The 20,795-nt window shown below is 44.3% G+C and overlaps 1 protein-coding gene and 5 non-coding genes across 6 annotated transcripts in view; 2 read left to right on the top strand and 4 right to left on the bottom strand.

The window, feature by feature from the left end:
• Positions 1–20,795, top strand: part of LOC142795397 (uncharacterized) — a 42,141-nt gene that overhangs the window by 14,982 nt on the left and 6,364 nt on the right. The window contains exons 4-10 of the mRNA XM_075886049.1: positions 942–1,597; positions 3,969–4,272; positions 6,902–6,935; positions 9,561–9,683; positions 9,768–9,845; positions 10,977–11,087; positions 16,683–16,863. Of these exons, the coding sequence (XP_075742164.1) occupies positions 942–1,597; positions 3,969–4,272; positions 6,902–6,935; positions 9,561–9,683; positions 9,768–9,845; positions 10,977–11,087; positions 16,683–16,863 (1,487 nt within the window). The remainder of the gene's footprint in view (positions 1–941; positions 1,598–3,968; positions 4,273–6,901; positions 6,936–9,560; positions 9,684–9,767; positions 9,846–10,976; positions 11,088–16,682; positions 16,864–20,795) is intronic.
• Positions 13,806–13,878, bottom strand: TRNAT-CGU (transfer RNA threonine (anticodon CGU)). The gene has a single exon. It is a non-coding gene; the product is annotated as a tRNA-Thr (tRNA).
• On the bottom strand, positions 14,262–14,334 carry TRNAT-CGU (transfer RNA threonine (anticodon CGU)). The gene has a single exon. It is a non-coding gene; the product is annotated as a tRNA-Thr (tRNA).
• TRNAT-CGU (transfer RNA threonine (anticodon CGU)) lies at positions 14,718–14,790 on the bottom strand. The gene has a single exon. It is a non-coding gene; the product is annotated as a tRNA-Thr (tRNA).
• Positions 15,174–15,246, bottom strand: TRNAT-CGU (transfer RNA threonine (anticodon CGU)). Its single transcript has one exon. It is a non-coding gene; the product is annotated as a tRNA-Thr (tRNA).
• Positions 15,773–15,845, top strand: TRNAT-CGU (transfer RNA threonine (anticodon CGU)). Its single transcript has one exon. It is a non-coding gene; the product is annotated as a tRNA-Thr (tRNA).

Genomic DNA, 20,795 nt, shown 5'->3' with positions numbered 1-20,795 from the left:
TTGGCAGACATCTTAGTCAAATTCATTTGACGCAGAAAAAAAACAACTTTCAAGCCAAACCGCCTATTGACATATTTTAGATTATTCACTTCTTTTCGTGCATAAGGTATCAAAACGTATTGTTGAATTTTCTTTTCTTCGGCATGACCTTGCTTTTCAGCTTGCATCTTCTGTAAACCGCTGCGCGCGTCCCGAGCCAACTTCTGTGTACATATGCGCGGAAGATACTTCAGCACTATCTGCTGTTGGTATACATTGTGAAATGAAAAGACTGAAATAGATACATTTCACATTGGCCTGTCTAAATTGCACAGAGTTGCTGCGGCATCAAAGTGCCGCGAGCTCGCGCGCCACTGGTGACAGTGGCGGAAAATATACTGAGCACCTTAACCAGGCGGGCGCAAATGGTGTGCTACATGTGCGCGAATGTTCTCACCGTGAGAACGTTATACGCGCGCATTCCTTGAAGGGCCCCTAAACTGCATGCCTCTGGAAATACAAAAAAAGAGAAAGCGTTCTTCTCTCCTGCGTTTCTCGCCTTTCTGGCGCACTTAGGGACGCAAGAACAGTTATTAACATGCCGTCATTAAGCTACATACTCTCAATTGGGCGGCATGCACGAAATATCAGTTGTGAATTGTCTCCCGCATTGCTTTCTCACACAGTCGCTTACCAGTTGTTACTTGTCTCGCATAAGTGACGTGCATGATCAACTGATTTCCCATTCTGTGTGTTTTCGATTGCGCAAGCGGAGATAAGAGCGTGTGGCCGACCCGTGCGAAATCTCTACAGGCTCCGCGCTTAGTGCTGACATTGTACGCGTGCTTTTAACAAATAAGTGGCGAGGACGATACCAACATGTCGTCTTCTAACATGGGGTGGTGTGGGGCCCTTTAAGTTGACCTTTTTTCATGGTATTTTGCTTTTCGTTTAAATTGCAGGATCAGCACTGGCAAACTGCTTTTTGCATGAACGAATTCCGCACTCACATTCAGTGGAGCACGAACAAATGGTGTGCCAGGAGCGGCGTGCAGCTCGCGATTCTCAAAGCACGCACAAAGACTCAAACGCGTCGCAGTGGAGCACGACGGCTATGATAGGCACGAGCGAGTGTGGCAGCAACTACGTTGTGAACGAAACTGACCCTTCAAAGCGACACTGTGAATCACACAAAAAGCCTGCCTTTTCCGACAAAGTTTTCGGTGCGGCCGAGATCAAGGACTTCGTCTTCGACTTCAGCGGTCACATGCCCGGAGTTCAGCGGTGCCAGAGCAGGCGCAGGAAAGATGTTTTGAGGTCAAAACGAAGGCTTCTACGCCGCAAGCGGAAATCAATAGACCTGCCGAAAGCGAGTGCTCATTGCGAAGGTCCTCTCCACGACAGCGTCCGCACAGAGGAGGAGACCCGATGTTCGCCCCTGGACAAGGCCTGGGTAGACAGAGTAGACGAGACGCAAAGGTACAACCCGCTTTTGGCGACGGACGTCTCGTTTCGACTCCGCCATTCGTGGTCCAAGCGGGGCTTACTGTGGCACGTGACCAGATTCTGCGCGGAACGGGGCGACAGTCTACGAAACTTGTTCACTCGGCAACAGCAGGTATGGTGACGCCGGCAACATGAAGGAGATCGCGTTACTTTGGGCAACCTGGTATGATAAGCTCTGCGGGTGCTAGCCAAGAGAAGTGAGGGCAATGCTCTCCATGTGCGCACCTTCTTAAACAAGATCAAGTCAATTGATTTTGTAAGCATCAACATAGCCATACCATACCAAGAGAATGCGCACGGAGTCCCGTAATAACTGCTGCTTACCCAAAAATAGTCAATGCAGTGAGAGTTGAAGGGGGGCTGTTGAACTTTGAAATACGATGCTGTTATTTGTATCGGAGCTGTCATCATGATGGCTTAGAAATCTTCATTAGATAAGTATCAACATATTTTGGGCTACAGGGACAGCATCGCAATTCACATTGCGCATAAATGTTGCACATAACAGGAAGCACAGCCTTCCAACGTTTCAGCATTCTGAGAATCTCGATTATGCGTTGTCCTGAATTTTATTTTTTATTGGAGCTTTGCTGAAATGCTGCATGTTTTTGTGGAATCGTAAATGGGAGAGAAGCTTTCTGTTGACCGATGGCATTGCTAGGAATTTACATGAGCAGTTAGATCTGCCACCTAATCCCGAAGAAGTGCACGAAAGCGTAGACGGTAGACGGATATGCATTCTAGCAACATTACCTTGATGGCAGGCAGTAGCGCAATTTACGAGCGCACTCCGATTTATGCACACAAAGGTCATTTCTAGGGCAAGGTAATTTGTAGCTTTCAAGTATCATGAGAGATGATTTGCTTGAGCCCTGAGAATGGTACATCCATAGAACCACGCAGTTCACACCAACTGTGGAATTGGTCCTGTACTGTAAAGAGGATACCCGTGTTCATACGCATTGATTTCTCAGCATCGTGTTATCGCTCGATGAACAAGCAGTGTCGTCTTGCTGAAGTAGTGTGGTCGGGAGTGCAATATCTCGTCATTAGCTAACAGAGACGAAGCATAATTTCTTGCTGCTCGCACAACACCATGCTGAAGCAAGAAGGCGTACGAGTATTAACAGCATGCGAACAATTATCTTCCCGGAAAACATTGAGGGTTCGTAAAATCGGCTTATAATAATGAGAAGAAAAATTGGTAGAAAAAGTCTATTATTTTTTTTTATCAACAAGTAGCATAAGGACGTACATTAATGTAGTTCCAGAGACATGGCTAAGGTGTTCATCTAACGAAAAGATAACTGCACCGGTGAAAAATTATGTGGTGCCCCTGCCTTTGCTGCGCGGGTTGTTGGTCTGAAAGCAATGCTTACGTGTGTACGAACTACGAGGAACATACACCCCAATAAAAAACTGTTCCCTGCAGGTGAATACGTCATAACAAAGGAACCTAGCCTGTAGAAATGTAATGGATTTGGTCCTTTCATATGGCGGGCGCCATGTAGCACTCGCCTGACCGCCATTTGGGGATCATATGTGACGTCGGACTCGATTTTCTTTTCATACAATGTTACGTACTCAATGGTGAATTGGTTTTTATAAAAACATGTGTAACAGTTTTTATGAAACTGCAGGTAGCTATTTTGTGTGTTTTACAAGTGGGAAAAATGTTCGGTCAACTATTTTAATATATAAGCAACATAGTTTACTCGAGCGTTACTTGTATCTTATTTCAAGCTGCATCATTGGGTCACGTTGATGCTTTTTTAAGGGCCTACATAGTGCATATTCATGATAATTACTTAGCGCTAAAAATAGCGCAGCCCACAAAAAAGACACACTAGAGACAAGCGCAGCACTTATTGTGCGCTGCGTGTTTTCTTGTGCTTAGTAATTCTCGTACCTTGGGGTGTTGTTAATAAATTTCTGGAGGTTTGGCAAGTCGTACACTGGCAAAACAAGCTGCTGCGTTAATGATCGCCTCAACCCACAGATGTCATCAATAAGGAATAGTGCGAGTTAATTCACTCCTGCCAACTCATTGCACTTCGTGCGGCTGAGCAGAAATGTTCGGAGACACTCGTGTGATAGGAATACGCAGGCAAATGTTAGAACGAGAAGTACTTGAGGCATTCAGAAGAATGGCGATGGATGCGTCAGTGTCCCATCGATCTCTTTGTACAGGAGTGAACGCCAACTTTTAGACGGCACCGTGCGGTAGGTTACTTTATTGCATCACCTGATAGACGCTTGTGTTAGGTGTTCCCTGTGTACGCATATCTGAAAACATATACACTTGGGTGATGGGCAGAAAATAAGCTATGGTTGTAAGTCGGGTGCCCTATCCGATTTTCTCTCGTTTTTCTTCGTGGTTCTAGTTGCGCCACATATATTTTTTTTTGAGTCATCTATGTGGGCTTTTATAACAAGCCCATATACTTATCTGCACGCCGCTTTCTTTGCGATTTCCACCAAAGGTCGCTGTCGCAGAAACTGCTCTCCTTTATAAAAGTGGACCAAAGGCTGCTAGCAAGCACACGGAGGGCACTTCTTCCGGCGAAAACAACGAAAAAAGCAATGATGCTGAGAGTGAAGAAGGCTGTGAAGAGAAGCATGACTCCCCCCGTAAAGCCCAGGCTGGTGGGGCCAGAGGCGACTATGAAAACGACCAAACAAGAGGCCGACGTGAGACGAGAGATCGTTCTCGTGCTGAGGCTGCCGCCGGTGCAGGAGGGCCGCATGACCACGTTCTCCATGCCGACGAACATGGAGGCGGAGCGCGTGAGTTGAGCACCTACTATACTCGGGGACAACTTTCTGTGGCAATGAAGGGAAGGCTATTGAGCCGCAATGGTCATGTGCCACCGCTGTAGAATGTAGTGCCACGAATGTGTCCGTGTTTTCCACGTGAAAGTAATAAAAAACAAAAACATTATTTTCTACTAGATACTGTTTATAAAGGGACGCTGCACGCACCGAAGAAATACCATTAGTGTTGTAGCTTTCTGAAAATTCATTTCGCATTTTTGCACGTCTGAAAACGTCGTACGTTTTACGTGCATCTCACAGTCAAAATGGTGTCTTCCATAGAGTTTCCTGAAATTAACTAGAGGGGACTCTGGCGCTGCGATCGTTCAGCGACCACGGGAATGATGGGTAGTACACACATTTGCCTAGTCTTCGTACTTGCAGACGGTGAATAGTACTTGTGGCTTCCTTTAATGCCGTGTTTCGGTTCTGTTTTGAAAGAAAGTCAACCCTTTTGAACTTCGTGACCCGATTTGGAAAGGTAAGTCTAAAAGAATAAGATGGTGAAGCGAAACCACTAAACGTTTGCTAATATTTGTTTCGTAAGAAAACAGCTAAAAGCCACGCAAACACACACGGAGCCAAGTGCAGGCCAGAAGTACGAATATTAGACAGATGTGTGTACTGCCCATAATTCCCATGCTCGCTGAAGCACCGTGCGTTGCAGCTCCCGTAGACACTAGCGCCAGAGTTCCCTCTAGTGTATATTAGGAAATTTACTCTATGGTGTCTTCGTCTTCAGGTAAGTGCGCGTCGCCCTCCAGCCATTCCGACAACTCTCCGACGGAGCTTGTGCCGAATTTCTCTCACAAATGGCTGTGTAAGCAGGCGTGTCAAATTATGTGCAGCGGGATTGCATGGACGCGGCCGTCATTCTAAACCTGAGCCGAACCAGACTACTTCACGGAGTAGTACAGAAGCAGTAGCACCGCCCACGTAGTCTTGCCTTCTTTGCCACAGAAAGTTGTCTCCGAGTATAGCAACTTTTGCATGCAGAATATTCGGGAAAATACATTGATTTTAGAAAAAATGCATTTAGCGCTAGCAATACGACTATACCAGTGCTCTGTTTTTTTGTTTATGTGAGAAGGTTGACTCGCTGATACTGCCTTAATGTGCCCCCCCCCCCCTTCTTTTGTTTTTCACAGCAAAAGCTGTTACGAGATCACAACAAGGGTTGTTTTTCGCGCCTTGCAGCTCTTCGCCGCCGGTGTCCGTAAAACCGCTATCGCACGAAAAAAAAAAACGAAATATATAAGACGGAACGGGATTAGAACGTGGGTCCTCTACATGATATCCGCAGTATTTTACCGCAAAGCTATGTATGTGCTCGAAGCTCCTTCGCAAAAATACCCTATACAGTCGTCATTCGCACTCACCCTCGGTATTCCTGTGCATACATACGTTTCGTGTGTCCTTTGAGTCTAGCAGCACGTTCAGCGTTAAGCTGTGAAGGTCGTTAGTTCGCGCTCGTCCTGTGGTGTGTTCTTTTTGTGCACCTTTTCGTTTTGAGCAGTTCGCCGCACGTTTCATTGTGGTTGCCTTTCTTCGCGTAACATTCCAGTTTGTTGCTATCGAATTCATTGTTTAAGCAAAATTATGTTGCTATTAGATTCATAGTTTTGCCCTTGAGGTGAAATAGTGGCTTTTTTATCTTGGCCAATACTAAAATAGATATCTGTATCTCTCAAGTATGTTTATTCGAGACGAAAACCAGCTTGCATAGCTTTTATAGATATATGACATAATTTGACACAACACACGACCTATAGATTACCACCACTACTTGGTAGGGATTCAGGATTACCAAACGAACTCATCAAATGCACTGGCAAGCATCGAATGTTTAATTCAATTGGGTCACACTGCAGCTGAAAGATTTTCAAAAGGAAGGCTTTATTTTCGAGTGTTCCTGGGTTTTGCTAGCCGTGGTTAAATAGTCAAATAACAACCAGGGTTCGTACGATTCGAATTGCTAAACGAGTGGGTCGTTGAATGCTTCCAAGCCGTTTCAGAGGGTTGAGCCGAAATTATTCATCTTCAACAGCTCCAACAGAGTACGTGATGATTTGCTGATGTGCAGCGGGTACATAGCTTCTCCGGAAAATGACGAACAATAGTGTAGTGCGTACTTCTCTACTTGGAAAAAGTTATGATTTATGGTGTAGTGGGTACTTTGCAAGCCTGCTTGCATTAGTAGCCCTAAGGAAGTTTTGAATGGGTTCTGGAGATGCCACTCTGCTATAGCTTTCGCTGTGACTGTGCTGAGCTTTCAGTGCAGGCTTGGCTTTTTTTTGTCATGCTGTGATCGAGCGAGCTGGCCCACATAGGAAAAACTACAAGTCACAAAATTTATATTGGCAGTTCCAAACTAAAATGGTGCGGTTGACGGTCAATAGAGGCTCCTCAATTGAACTGAATTGCAACAATCTCAATTCAGCTTTCTACTCTCGTCATCTTTAGAGAGCATCGCGTGTATCCCGTATGAATGAAATAAGCAAATTGGAGTTAATTTAGAAGTGCTTCTTTCTTAAACATAACACCTGGTTCAGAGTAATGTTCTTATACGTGCTCTCATTTCCCGTGTGATCTTCTCTTTCAGGAGAGCTTGAAAATATAATCATGGAAGAAAAAGAGTAAGTTTCTGTTAATTTTTTAGATAAAATTTATTTAGTTATGGTATGTGATCTCTAGTGCTGCTGTCAAGCGTGTTTCTTTGTCCTGTGTAGCGCAGCAGCAGAATTTCTGGTCCGAGTATCGTGCGGGAGAATCGGGATACCCGAGAAGCAACGTCACGTATGACGTCAAAGCATCGCCAAAATCTGAATAAAAGAGAAGGGCGCCGGTTCGCATTGCATAAGCATCGATATTTTTTCATCGAGTTTCTCACACATTTTCCTAGAGGAAAAGCTGACGCTGTTTGCTGTTGGTGCATGAGAATGCAGGGATAGGTGAGCTTCGCACTTGGTTCGTTCACGAAAAGCTCGGATACCTCAAGATGTGCCTGGCTTCAACGCAATCTTTGAGTCAGAACGGTTGATTTCTTAGTGAAAGAGCACTTGGTAAGCTATTTCTTTTTTACTGCACAAAAACGACCTTTATTCAACGGTGGAAACGTTTGCGTTGATGTACAATTTTAAGTAAAGAAGTGCCGGTAAACTTGGAAGGCAAACGACAAGACTAGTGTTCACTCTGCCACTGTTTGTCACATGTTTTCTTTTTTACCGTTCATGCTGCAAAGGTTACGAGAGTTTATTTCTAGAATACACGCGTGAGGTAAGTCCGCTTATAAAAGCTTTGTTTTAAATAAGCTTTACTTGGGCAGTCGAATCCACTTTCTAGTCGGAGCCTCACTGAACAGCAGCCAACACAAGCCTCGCAGATACATATTCCGTAATTCGCGTGGACGATGACGCCACATTACTCTCTAGGTATTATTGTGAGAAACTTTTTGGTTCAACCATATCACACGGTGCCCATAGTTGACGTCATTCTCGGTCAAGGTCCGCACTACATTGCCAGCATTACAACTGCCAAAGCCATGGTGGACGTCGACTGGCCGCTCTTCCAGTGATGTCACGTGTGACGGTTCTCTTCAGGTCACGTGACTTTTTCGCGCGAGGTGGTGATCGGACATTTCGTTGTTGCGGTATGTGGAAACGCGCTGGCTGCCAAGTAGTTCGTACCAAGAAAAAAGTGAATTACTTGTAAGAAACATGATGTAGGAGTTTATCGGGAACTTGCGATTTTGTTAAAGTTCTTACTGCTTAACGTGATCCTGTACAATTATCTTTCAGAAAAGCGAAAGAACTCCGAGCCGCTGTGCTGCTCGCATTGACGTACGGAGCCAGTTTCGGGGCAGCAGCCGCCCACGGAGCGTCAAACGCTAACGTTTACTTCAAAAAATATATAGAAATGTGAGTGTGCATGTTCGTTACGTTACTCTGTGCGAACTCTATGCTCTGCAAGGCACGTCTACCAGCTTTTAAAGCTTCGTAATGGCTTCAGACATGAAATTTGTGCAGGTTAAGCCTCTATTGTGTTCTGTATCTAATCTTAGCTAGGGGACCACACGAGAAACTGAAAAAAGCAAGTGACTTACCTCGAAAGTATGTGCGGACTTGACCTGTTTGTGACAGTTTACTTTGCATATAAGCACAGATGTACCCTTACATCATTACTTGTATCCTTTCATCTGCGCGGCCAAAAACTTTGTTGTCCACTTCATGTGTTAATATGTCATGGCATCTCTGCAGTTACGAATACAATAAACAATTGTCTGTGGCATTGTTCTTGCTTGTGTTATTGCACAGGCGTCTTGACTGTTACATGGTCTTGAATGATTCATAGTTACGTCCTGGGGCCACTTATTACTTCACTAGTTTAATAGACATGTGTTTCATCGTTGTGTCTTCACAAGATACTTCACAGCAAAACACATAGCACAAGTAATGACGGGGACAGAAAAAAGGCATTATTTGTGTGTCTCACTATAGCTTCATTAACATGCGCAAGTTCGCTTTGTCGTAAAGACATTTCCGTTTGTGACAACTTGATATTGTCGGCGTGAGGAGAGTGGATCAGTCCTTCGATCGGAGCAAACGTATTTAAACCACTGCTAATGGTTCTGCTGAGTAGCGACAGGCGATGATTCTCAGACGACTTAGAATAGTTGGACGACTTAGAATAGACGTGCGGCAAGACTACGCACGTGATTTCATGCGTGTAACAAGCAGAAGAAGTTGTAAGAAACCTTGACAGACCAACCAAACGTTGCAGTAAAGCGATTAGTTGTCATTAAGTGGCTTAATATGACGTACTCTGGTGACGATGCATTGCAACGAAGCTGCACTTTGTGTGGCCAGGCGTATACACCCGTCCTATGCACACAAAATGCCATCGCTATTACGCAAGCCTCATTAGTCAGCAGTGCGTTCACTCAAAATGGTAAGCAGATGCCAATGCAACAAAATGACCACCCCGCACGGAGAACATGGCAGCCCATTTTGTCACCGAGTAACAGCCGTGAAATATGGTAGTACTAACCATTGCGATTAAAGCATTACTCACTGTATAAATGAACCGCACATCGCACTACTGTTCAATAGTGAGGCACCGTGTGCGGAAAGCGAAACCATGTATTAAAGCCAAGCCAAACGTATATGTAACCTGCTGCTAAACACAGGAGCTGCTTCGCTGGTTTATCGTCTGTACAGAGGGCATGGATCTAACAGTGCTTTGTTGTTTGCTTTTCCTTCAAGGAACGCCGAAGTGCCCAGCGCCAGCCTTAACCTGCACACATGGCTTCTCGTGCACGTACCTTTCTGCTTGGCACTCGTGATAATCGCCGCCAGAATCATTTACTACGTGCACACTCGGAATTAGTAAGCACCGTCTTTTTGCATATAGTCGTAACTCTTGTTTTTGTCAACCTGTGTGCCTGTCTGTCTATCGCTCTCCTTGAACAGCGACATACTCGAGACGGCCACTGCTCCGAAGAGCGCCGTCGTTATTCGGGATCGACTGCACATCATGGGACAGGTCAGGTACGCGTCAGCTTCCTGATGGTGTGGATTACTTTTAATGAGTTAAGTCGAAGGGGTAGTTGGTACAGAAGAGCCCACTACTTTTGTGACAAGCTCTAAGTATAGAGCCTGTAAAATATCTGTGCTTGCGCAATGCTTTGTGCTTCATCGATGCTTGTAATCAGAAAGCGACACATCGTTCACGACACTGATAACTTAATTGCCTCTGACTTCACATAGGTGTTTGCATGATATTGTCGAAACCTTCGCAACCATTAAATTGTGAATAATAGTGCTGGGTTTCGACCCACCAAAAGAACGATTTGATTATGAGGCCCGCTTCAGTTGGGGACGCCGGAGGAACCCTATTAAAACCAGAAGGGGGTTCTTATTTAATAATTTCTCGGGGTTTTCATGCCAGTACCACACTAACTGTTACTGTTTTGCATCCTGAAACCAAGATATGATTATGAGAGATGTCACAGCGGATGCTACGAAAATGAATGAATAAATGAATGATATAATGAATGAATGAATGAACGAACGAATGAATTTTATTTCTGCAAAAGAGAAAAACGAAAAATTTTGACCACCTGGGTTGTCTAAAGAGTTATGACACGTGATTTTCACGCATATTCTATGCTATGTGAGTTAATACCACGGTTGCACTAAGCATGCAATGAAGCTATTTCAACTTTCTTCAGCGTGGCATTAAAAATTGAACGACTGGCAGTGACTGAAACTTTGGTAGAAGATGACGGTGCCACCTCATGAGGCACATGACGTCACACACGCCATGACGGAATTGTGGTGGTGGGCGGGGTTTATAGCTGCATAGTTTTAGGGATGCTTTTGCAATGAAACACTCTTCCACCATTCATTTTTTATATGTGTACTCGGATATTAGACTGTCTACTTCTATTCTTCGCAGAATACCGCAATTTGGTGAGTGACCATGTCATGGCCCCTTGAACGTGCACTTACTTACATCTAAGCAGACGAGTCTATAGGGGGCTAGCCAAAATGTTCTCGAGAGGGCTAGTTAAAAACTATTTTTGTGCAAAACCTGCAAGTAGTCGTAGGCTTAGGTGACGCGAGCGGCGTCGAGTGCGATGTAGCTCACGATACGGTACGTTTCTCTTGTCCACCCAGCTACGGCGAGTACATCGCCGCCTTTCTGGTCGGCACAGCCATAATTCTGCTCATTTTGCGGGAGCCGAAATTCATGGAAAATGGTTGGGGAACATTCCTTGGCATTCAAAGGTGAGCCTTGCTTCAAGAAATTTAAAATATCTTTCACCGCGCTGTTCTTAAATGGGCGGTTTCTAGTATAGAGACTACCGACCTCTTGCTAGATTTCTTGGTTCATGTTGTTATTATAGCAATGTTATCGCAAGTACTTATTTTGAATAAGTTGTGTCATTACCTGAGGGTACGCCCCAAAAAAAAACTAAACTCTGGTGTTCAGTGCCAAAATCACAATATGATATGAGTAGGGGGAGGGGGACGTTGGCCACCGGGGTTTCTCAACATGCACCTAAATCTAGTACGTGGTTCCTATGTTACCGCAATAGCGTTAGAGAGCTCGTGTCGCAGGAATTCCGCCGTCGGCGTTGGCAGCGTTGGTTGTAAGCGGAAAATCGTCCGTGAGCAAAAAATCGAGAAAGCAAAAAAAAAAAATAAAGAATAAAATTTTCGATCCCATTGAGGATCAAATCCAAGCCGTTCGCGTGGCAAGCAGGTGTCCTATACCACAAAGCCATAATGTTACTTGCAGATTCGGGGAAAAAACAGTACATAAATGTCATGTAGTTGAAGGAGTCTCCTTAACGCATTTTGTTCGACAGGGGTCACCACGAAAACGAGCCCATTCAGCGATTTGTAGGTGCATTTGGGAGGCCATTAAACTATGTCGAAAAAGGCCGGAATAGTGCAGCCATCGCCGCTAAAAACACAGAGGAACTTTAAAATAACTCTAAATATGGACAACTATGTTCATCTAGCGGAAAACATATCACGCCTTTCCAGGGGCGTTGATCAACCAAACAGCAAACGCTAGCTCATGTGCTGCCATCTGTGAGGCATTGTGAGACTCTTCATAGACTCGGAGATGGCGAGTGTGCGGCGTGTATCTTGGAGGCTATGTGACTCTTGCTCTATATAAAAAACCTGTATGTACCACACGCGCGCACGCACTGGTGCAATGTACACTGTGTGCGTGTGTTTGGGCGTGTGCTCGTGCGTGTGTTTATGTGTGTGTGTGTGTGTGTGTGTGTGTGTGTGTGTCAGTGTGTGTGTGTGTGTGTGTGCGTGTGTGTGCGTGTGTGTCTGCTTGCGTGCGTGTGTGTGTTTGTGTGTGACAAAACATATAAATATGCACTAAGCGGTTGAAGGGCGCACTAGGGGCTGGATTTCGATATCGCGTTCAACTGTTAAAGGCGAAGCTTAAGGGTCCCCCAAAATTTTCAATCTTTGATTTCTTTTGGCATTTTGCCCACATCAAAATGCGACCGAACCGAATTGATCTGGAACCCCGTAGAGCTCGGTTGCGCCAGCCATACCACGTTTGGTAGTTCTTCCATCTCAACAAATGAGTCTCTAACGTGGTTGCTTGGGCGAGTTGGTAGGACATTATTCATATAAAAACAGCGCCAATGACGAGGGACAAGAAAAGAAGTAGACAGACAGCGACATGAGTCTCCTCGTTTTGGCTCTCTAAATGCTGCGATCACAGCAACCGTGAATGGTCTCCGATACTCCTTGCCCTCGGCGAGAATAAGAAGATTCTCTTTTCTTTACCTCAGCCCGATGACCAAAACAGTAAAAGGTCTGAAGGAAGTGCCGAGCTGGGCTATGTTTCTTTTTTTCTTTACTCCTTTCTTGGAGTGTGCTTTTCTATTTATTTGTATTTATCTGCATCATCATACTAGTGCTCGAAGAACAAGAATAACAATCCTCTTTGGAGCGAGTGTGCGCTCAAACGGCAGCTATATGCAGTTTTGCCTGCATTGCGCCAAGTACTATACGACGATGACAGCATACGGCAGCCCGGCTCCCTAAAGTGTTCTGCACTTAAAATATTCGGCAGTTTGCAACGCTCCGTAACACTCGAAGGTTAAAACTTGTTTCGCAGTCAGCAATGCATTCATTTAGACAGGGGAGCAGCGCCCTTGCTAGACAAAACGAGCCGAAGTGCTAGCTTGACGTTCTCAGCCAATGGAATTCTTCTGCATGACTAGTTTCTCACCCACAAAGGTGGCACAAGAGCAGCAGTGCGTCATTTAACGAATAATTACCGATGTCTTCAGTTATCAACCGTTACATATGAAGAATACCACCAACGCCCTTGTTTGCGCGCACAGTGAGGACAACAATTCTCAAGCAGCAAGCTTAATCTGTTGAACATCGAATATGCTACTCGCATCCAATGAAAGTGGCGTTTAAATATTCTGATCCCTGGTCGCCGCCATAAAATAGTGTATGGGAGGCTGAAGTTCCAGGGATGATGGAACCTTGTGCAGATATGAAAAAAAGTCGTGAAAGCTAACGTTTCTGCAAGCGGAGTTGCTTCAAGGCGACAACTGAAGGTAGCCCCTTTCAAGAAGATGTCTATGTGTTTTGTACGTCTTGCGTAACTCTCTTCAATTTTTTTTAACACTTGTGCGAAGAACTTTCATCATGAAGAAGACAACTTCGTTGTCGTAACGTTGGCTTCAGTGACAGCGCGTGTTAACATTTTTTTTTTATTCCAGTAGCAAGTAGCAATTATATGGACACTCTCGGCTGGATTTTATTTTGCCGCCGGAGGTCAGCGGCCGCCGTCGTTCACTTTATATATATATATATATATATATATATATATATATATATATATATATATGAGATATAACAGACAGTAATGCCAAGGAATGTACAGGGGAAGTTTTATTAAAATCAATGGAATATAAATAAGAAGAAAGAAAAGTGGATGAAAAAATTACCAACTGTGAGCAGGAATCGAACCTACGACCTTCGAATTACGCGTTCGATGCTCTAACCACTGAGCTATCACAGCGGCCCTCCCTCCATCCACTTTTTTGGGTTTATCTGTGAATTTAGAAGTAGGAGCGACAGTCAGCGCCATCTATATGCCAAACAACGAGTGTGAAAACACTCTTATGCGCATGTTTGGCGTCACGTAGCACGTGAACTTAATATGAGCGGGCAGCTGATTAATTGTCCCTCTTATACAACCTAAACACACCAAGTCTGCCAGTACGAGACCCTCGTTCAATGAAATAAGAGAAAGAAGTGTATACCTAAGGGCTCGTTTTTTCGTGTTTTTAACACAATATTAATGAGATATAACAGACAGTAATGCCAAGGAATGTACAGGGGAAGTTATTAAAATCAATGGAATATAAATAAGAAGAAAGAAAAGTGGATGAAAAAATTACCAACTGTGAGCAGGAATCGAACCTACGACCTTCGAATTACGCGTTCGATGCTCTAACCACTGAGCTATCACAGCGGCCCTCCCTCCATCCACTTTTTTGGGTTTATCTGTGAATTTAGAAGTAGGAGCGACAGTCAGCGCCATCTATAAGCCAAACAACGAGTGTGAAAACACTCTTATGCGCATGTTTGGCGTCACGTAGCACGTGAACTTAATATGAGCGGGCAGCTGATTAATTGTCCCTCTTATACAACCTAAACACACCAAGTCTGCCAGTACGAGACCCTCGTTCAATGAAATAAGAGAAAGAAGTGTATACCTAAGGGCTCGTTTTTCCGTGTTTTTAACACAATATTAATGAGATATAACAGACAGTAATGCCAAGGAATGTACAGGGGAAGTTATTAAAATCAATAGAATATAAATAAGAAGAAAGAAAAGTGGATGAAAAAATTACCAACTGTGAGCAGGAATCGAACCTACGACCTTCGAATTACGCGTTCGATGCTCTAACCACTGAGCTATCACAGCGGCCCTCCCTCCATCCACTTTTTTGGGTTTATCTGTGAATTTAGAAGTAGGAGCGACAGTCAGCGCCATCTATAAGCCAAACAACGAGTATGAAAACACTCTTATGCGCATGTTTGGCGTCACGTAGCACGTGAACTTAATATGAGCGGGCAGCTGATTAATTGTCCCTCTTATACAACCTAAACACACCAAGTCTGCCAGTACGAGACCCTCGTTCAATGAAATAAGGGAAAGAAGTGTATACCTAAGGGCTCGTTTTTCCGTGTTTTTAACACAATATTAATGAGATATAACAGACAGTAATGCCAAGGAATGTACAGGGGAAGTTATTAAAATCAATGGAATATAAATAAGAAGAAAGAAAAGTGGATGAAAAAATTACCAACTGTGAGCAGGAATCGAACCTACGACCTTCGAATTACGCGTTCGATGCTCTAACCACTGAGCTATCACAGCGGCCCTCCCTCCATCCACTTTTTTGGGTTTATCTGTGAATTGAGAAGTAGGAGCGACAGTCAGCGCCATCTATAAGCCAAACAACGAGTGTGGAAACACTCTTATGCGCATGTTTGGCGTCACGTAGCACGTGAACTTAATATGAGCGGGCAGCTGATTAATTGTCCCTCTTATACATTCTTGGCATTACTATACATTCCTTATTACTATACATTCCTTGGCATTACTGTCTGTTATATCTCATTAATATTGTGTTAAAAACACGGAAAAACGAGCCCTTAGGTATACACTTCTTTCCCTTATTTCATTGAACGAGGGTCTCGTACTGGCAGACTTGGTGTGTTTAGGTTGTATAAGAGGGACAATTAATCAGCTGCCCGCTCATATTAAGCTCACGTGCTACGTGACGCCAAACATGCGCATAAGAGTGTTTTCACACTCGTTGTTTGGCTTATAGATGGCGCTGACTGTCGCTCCTACTTCTAAATTCACAGATAAACCCAAAAAAGTGGATGGAGGGAGGGCCGCTGTGATAGCTCAGTGGTTAGAGCATCGAACGCGTAATTCGAAGGTCGTAGGTTCGATTCCTGCTCACAGTTGGTAATTTTTTCATCCACTTTTCTTTCTTCTTATTTATATTCCATTGATTTTAATAACTTCCCCTGTACATTCCTTGGCATTACTGTCTGTTATATCTCATTAATATTGTGTTAAAAACACGGAAAAACGAGCCGTTAGGTATACACTTCTTTCCCTTATATATATATATATATATATATATATATATATATATATATATATATATATATATATATATGAAAAGTTTCCGGTGCACGGAATGGATATTTATATCTACCACTTACCGCTGGCGATGCCCATCTCAGGGGAACATTTGTGTTTTTCAGCATTACCAGTGTGATGGCGCAATGAGCGCGCGTCGCCAGATTGTCACGATGGGGTGGACGGGGTGGCGCGCGCTCTCATCTCCCACGCGTAGTTTTCCCCGCGGAGATGGGGAGTGAATGCTCACGCGTGCACGCACTTGTCTCGCGGGGATGGGGGAGTTCGTACGCTTTGGGCTTTCACCGGAACGATTCTGTTGTAGTTACCGGCGAACAAGGGTCACTGCACTTGCTGCACAGTCTCCGTTTTCGAAAAGGGCGCGTTTTTCAGACACAGTGAGGTAACAACTGAGACACTTATCTACGTTTATATGTGCGGGCGAGTATACGTTTCGTGTGTCATCTGTGGGTGAGCAACGCGGGGCACGTTTTGATCTGCTTGCCATTGTTCGCGTGACTTCCAATTCGATGCTATTGAATTCATTTCTTTGCTTTTGCGATGAAGCTGTGGCTTTTCCATATCTACATACAAAGTTTATTTTTCGCTTACAAACCAATGTCTTGCCACCAGATACCTAACGAGACGCTTTTCAGGGAGTTGACGGACGCATCTGTGGGCATCGTTGTGGGCATGCTGGCTTTTCTTTTTCCTGCGGACATCCTTCCCAAGGCGCACCAGACGCAGATAATCGAATGGGTCGATATGCTGAAACGCTTGCCCTGGGGTGTCATCTTCATCCTGGGCAGCTCCTCCACAATCACCACGGCCATAGAGGTATAGTAGTGTTCTCTACTCCCTGCCCCGCAAGTTCGTTAATCGCGTCACAATGACCTTGATCCGTGAGAACAATCAAAATCGCATGACTGTATTGCGTTTTTTCTCCATGAGTCCTTGCGTCACCAAGGTAACAAGCTCTTTGTTTAGAAGGTAAGCTGATAGCTCGCTAGTGAACTTGCCTGAGACATGCAAAAATGTTCCTAAAGCCATGTGAGATCACAATTTCCAAATATTTACTCCAACTTAAGAAGAGTATAACAAGAGAAAGCGGGGAAAAACTCCTAGAATAGTGGTTCATCCATCACAACAAATTGGCTTCCAACAACAACCGCGGCCACCTAACGGTCGTTCAAAGAGACATATGTGACTTGCAGTGGACTGTGCAAACTTCACTGATTTGATGTCGCTGTATACTGACGATGCTACCCGCATATGGGGTGAAACATCAGACGAATTGGCTTCCAACAAACGCGGCCCCCTACCGGTCGTTCAAAAGACATATGTGACTAGCAGTAAACTAGGCAACCTTCGTTCATTTGATGTCGCTGTATACTGAAAATGCCACCCGGATAGGTGGCGAAACATCTGTGTGATTTTCGAATATTTTTGTTCAGTTAAGTCGGAGTAAATATTTTAGAATTTTGTCTGGGACTTGCCTCGCTATGAAAAAAGGTCCCAAAAGTTCAGCTGCGTTCTGGTTTCTAATTTGCCCTGACACCTTCGTCTGATCAAAAATTTGTACCTTTTGAAACGGTAGGTAAAATTTTCTACAGTGACCAACAATGTACTCTTCTGGTGGGATGTCCTGTCCTCGGCGCAGTTGAAATTCTCAAAATAATGTCTTGCCAACTAACCCCCCTCCCCCAATTGAAATTTAGAGTAATGAGGTCACTTTTTTCTGTAGTGTCGAAGGTAACATCAATGACTTTTGAACTACTAGCTTAGTAATGCTTTGAATTACTTGAACCAGATAATTTCAGGAAAATTTGTTTCCAGCTTACTTTCGAGTAAACTATTCGCAATGCCCACGAACTATACGCGAACTTCGAAGCTGCGTCACACATAGCGTGTTTCATCAAATAGTCCGAAACTCGGTGTGCACATTCCTGCATGCTTCCTAAGTGCATAGCAATTGTTTGATTTCATTTTGCTGCATATTGCTGCGTTTGATGACTTTGCTGGAGACACTACCCTGTTCGACGATCATTCGACGTGCCGCGTTTCAGGACCGACGTGAACAGTTTTTTTATTCTGCGCTCGCAATGAATACAACAAAAAAAAAACTGCATGCATTTCGCTTCAAATAGTTGATTCGTTTCTTACAATTACTGAAGCCGACTGTTGGCAGAGTAGGAAGATAATTAGTTGCACACAAATTAACTTTACCTCCTCAAACTCATACAGAACAACACATTCCTTCATTTTCTTTCTTGGAATGTAATGCTGAGTGCCTTGGAAATATGCGACGCGAATTTCACACGTTTTTTGACAATGCATCTTGTTTCGTGACTGAAGGGTCCGCCCTGTTACCATGCATGAACGACGCTTTGCGAAATTCTGAGCGTGCTACAAAAAACTGCATGAAACATAATCAACATATCAACTGAATGACACTCCTAAGTAGTATGTGCCGAGCCGCCTGGTGGAATTGCCACAGTAATAGGACGCCAGCCCGTAGCGTCATCGCTGCTGCGCGGAGCTGAATGTTTAACGCGGTGATGGTTTGCGAGCAATGCGCCATCGGCGTTACTTGCGCAAATACACAAGCATTGAACATCCCGTGCAGTAAAGCGCTCGTGTGGTGGTGGGTGGTGGTAGTGGTTAGAAGATGAGAAAAAACACCTAATTTCTCAAACCCGGTCGGGAGCACGGCGCAGTGCCTGTAGCACTCGTGTCACAGTCATGCGCGTAAAGGGTTCCCCTTAAAGGTGTTGGGGGGTGGGGGGGGGGGGGGGGGTGGAGTAAGGTTCGTGTAGCAGCTCCTTATTATGCCAATGTACGGGGCTGGCTTTGCGTTCCCCTCTCACCTTCTCCCCCTGTTCCACCTATGCGCACGCTTATGGCCACAGCCATGCCCCGACTCTAGCCGTCCACAATTCACCGCACTGGATGTTGCAGGTTCGATGAGCACGATCGAAACATGATTTTCGAAAAGAAGACACACATATGCTTTTGGCAATGTCAACTTCTACGGCGTAGCGAAAAATTATTCGAACAATAATGCCATTCGGAAGGTACCGGTGAAGCACAGGAGCAATTAGCCAAGAAGCGTTGATAACGGCCGTGACTGCACGTTTAATCGCTTCAACCATTTCACTTCACTGTTCTAGCACGAGGGCATTCGCGGGCCATAATATCCACAATATTTCCGCTGTATAAAATGCAACAGAATAACTATACATTTATTCTGGTCTCGCTCAAGGATATTCCACACTGAATATACCGAAGTGACTTACGCAGGTGAATATATTAACGCACGAGAGGACGTGAAGTGCAACTCGTTTCTCGCGAGTAAGAAGCTGATATAGCTATTCGTCACTGTAACTCTCGATGCTTTTGCAGCCGTTTACCTCCAATGCCAAAACTTCGTCGTCAATATGGTATCTTTCGACATCACTGCTGAAAACAATTTGAAACATTTTCTCCACCAAATGACTTCGAAAGCTCCGCGTCACCATGTTAACTTGGAGCGGACAACATTTTGCCCTCAAACCGGTGAACTAGCAAATAGCTCTGCCAACAAACGTACAAAAGCAAGCGCTACAGTGCTGGCCAATCAAGGATAACTCGCGAGCTCATGTGACCTTCCGCGTGCAATGTTATAGGATTCAGGCACTTCAAAAGCACTGACGAATGCTCTATGTAAGCTTCAACTGAAAAGGTCGGACAATAACATTTAGCAAACCTATGTGGCTTCAGAAAATCTCGCGAAACTCATATGTGTGCGCTGTGGGTTATCATTGAAAGCGCGAGTTGCCACGTATTTTCACTAAAGCTTCGCATCTTGCAAGAATGGATCATATTTATCTTGTTACGGAGGGCATGGTTTGTCCATTGATGCTGTAGACATGCAAAGTCGTAATGTTCGTTTCTTGCTAACGCGTTAACACTGAGGCTACCACAGTCGAACAAGGGAGTGGTTGCGTACTGCCGCCATGTCCACTTTTTCTCAGGGTGCCACTTTTCAGGCACCACTTTTTCTCAGAAATAAAATATCTGTAGTTATTCGCAGCATGATCGTAGAGCTCAGCCCCATTCATCGCATTGTTAGCGCTGCTGAATATTGTTGGCAATGGCACTACGTTTTTGTTTTGTTTTTAACTTTGCAGTGAATCGCCACCTGGTTACAGAGCATAGAAACTACTGTGTGGCCGTTCGTCAGCATAGCACCCATAATTTTGCCTTTGGCCTTTACGAAACAAAACTATTCCCTGGATCAAAACAAAAATATCCTCCGCACGTTTTTTTTGTTCCATGTTTTTTTTTTAGTCGGCAGAGGACATCTATTTGTACCATCGTCATTGCCCTCATTCTCGTAAATGTTATGTTTGGGTTAGAAGCGACAATAAAAACAATGATGGTCTTTCACGGCGGCATCAGTCGCAGTCTTGTGATTATCACATAACCGAAAAAAATCCAATTTTTCTAGCTGGTTCAATTTCTGGTAGAAATGGTAGAAGTAGCTGGTTCAATTTTTGAGGCAGCGAACAATGGGCACATGTGCGCTCCCACGAAGTCCCATTGTACTAAGCAAAGTACAACCACATTTTATTACACCCAAAAGTGTGCTGGACATACAGTTATTACGTTATGCAGTGATTATTTTGTTCTTGTTGAAGGAGAAGCGATCAGTTCATTTAACATATAATTTCCAAAACCTAGAAGAGAAAGTTTATAAAAAAGAGTACTGACCACGTGCATCTGACGGC

This window comes from Rhipicephalus microplus, chromosome 2 (assembly GCF_043290135.1).
Source record: "Rhipicephalus microplus isolate Deutch F79 chromosome 2, USDA_Rmic, whole genome shotgun sequence".
Taxonomy (NCBI): domain Eukaryota; kingdom Metazoa; phylum Arthropoda; class Arachnida; order Ixodida; family Ixodidae; genus Rhipicephalus; species Rhipicephalus microplus.
The sequence above is the reverse complement of the archived record's forward strand: the minus strand, read 5'-3'. Positions and strand labels throughout refer to the sequence as shown.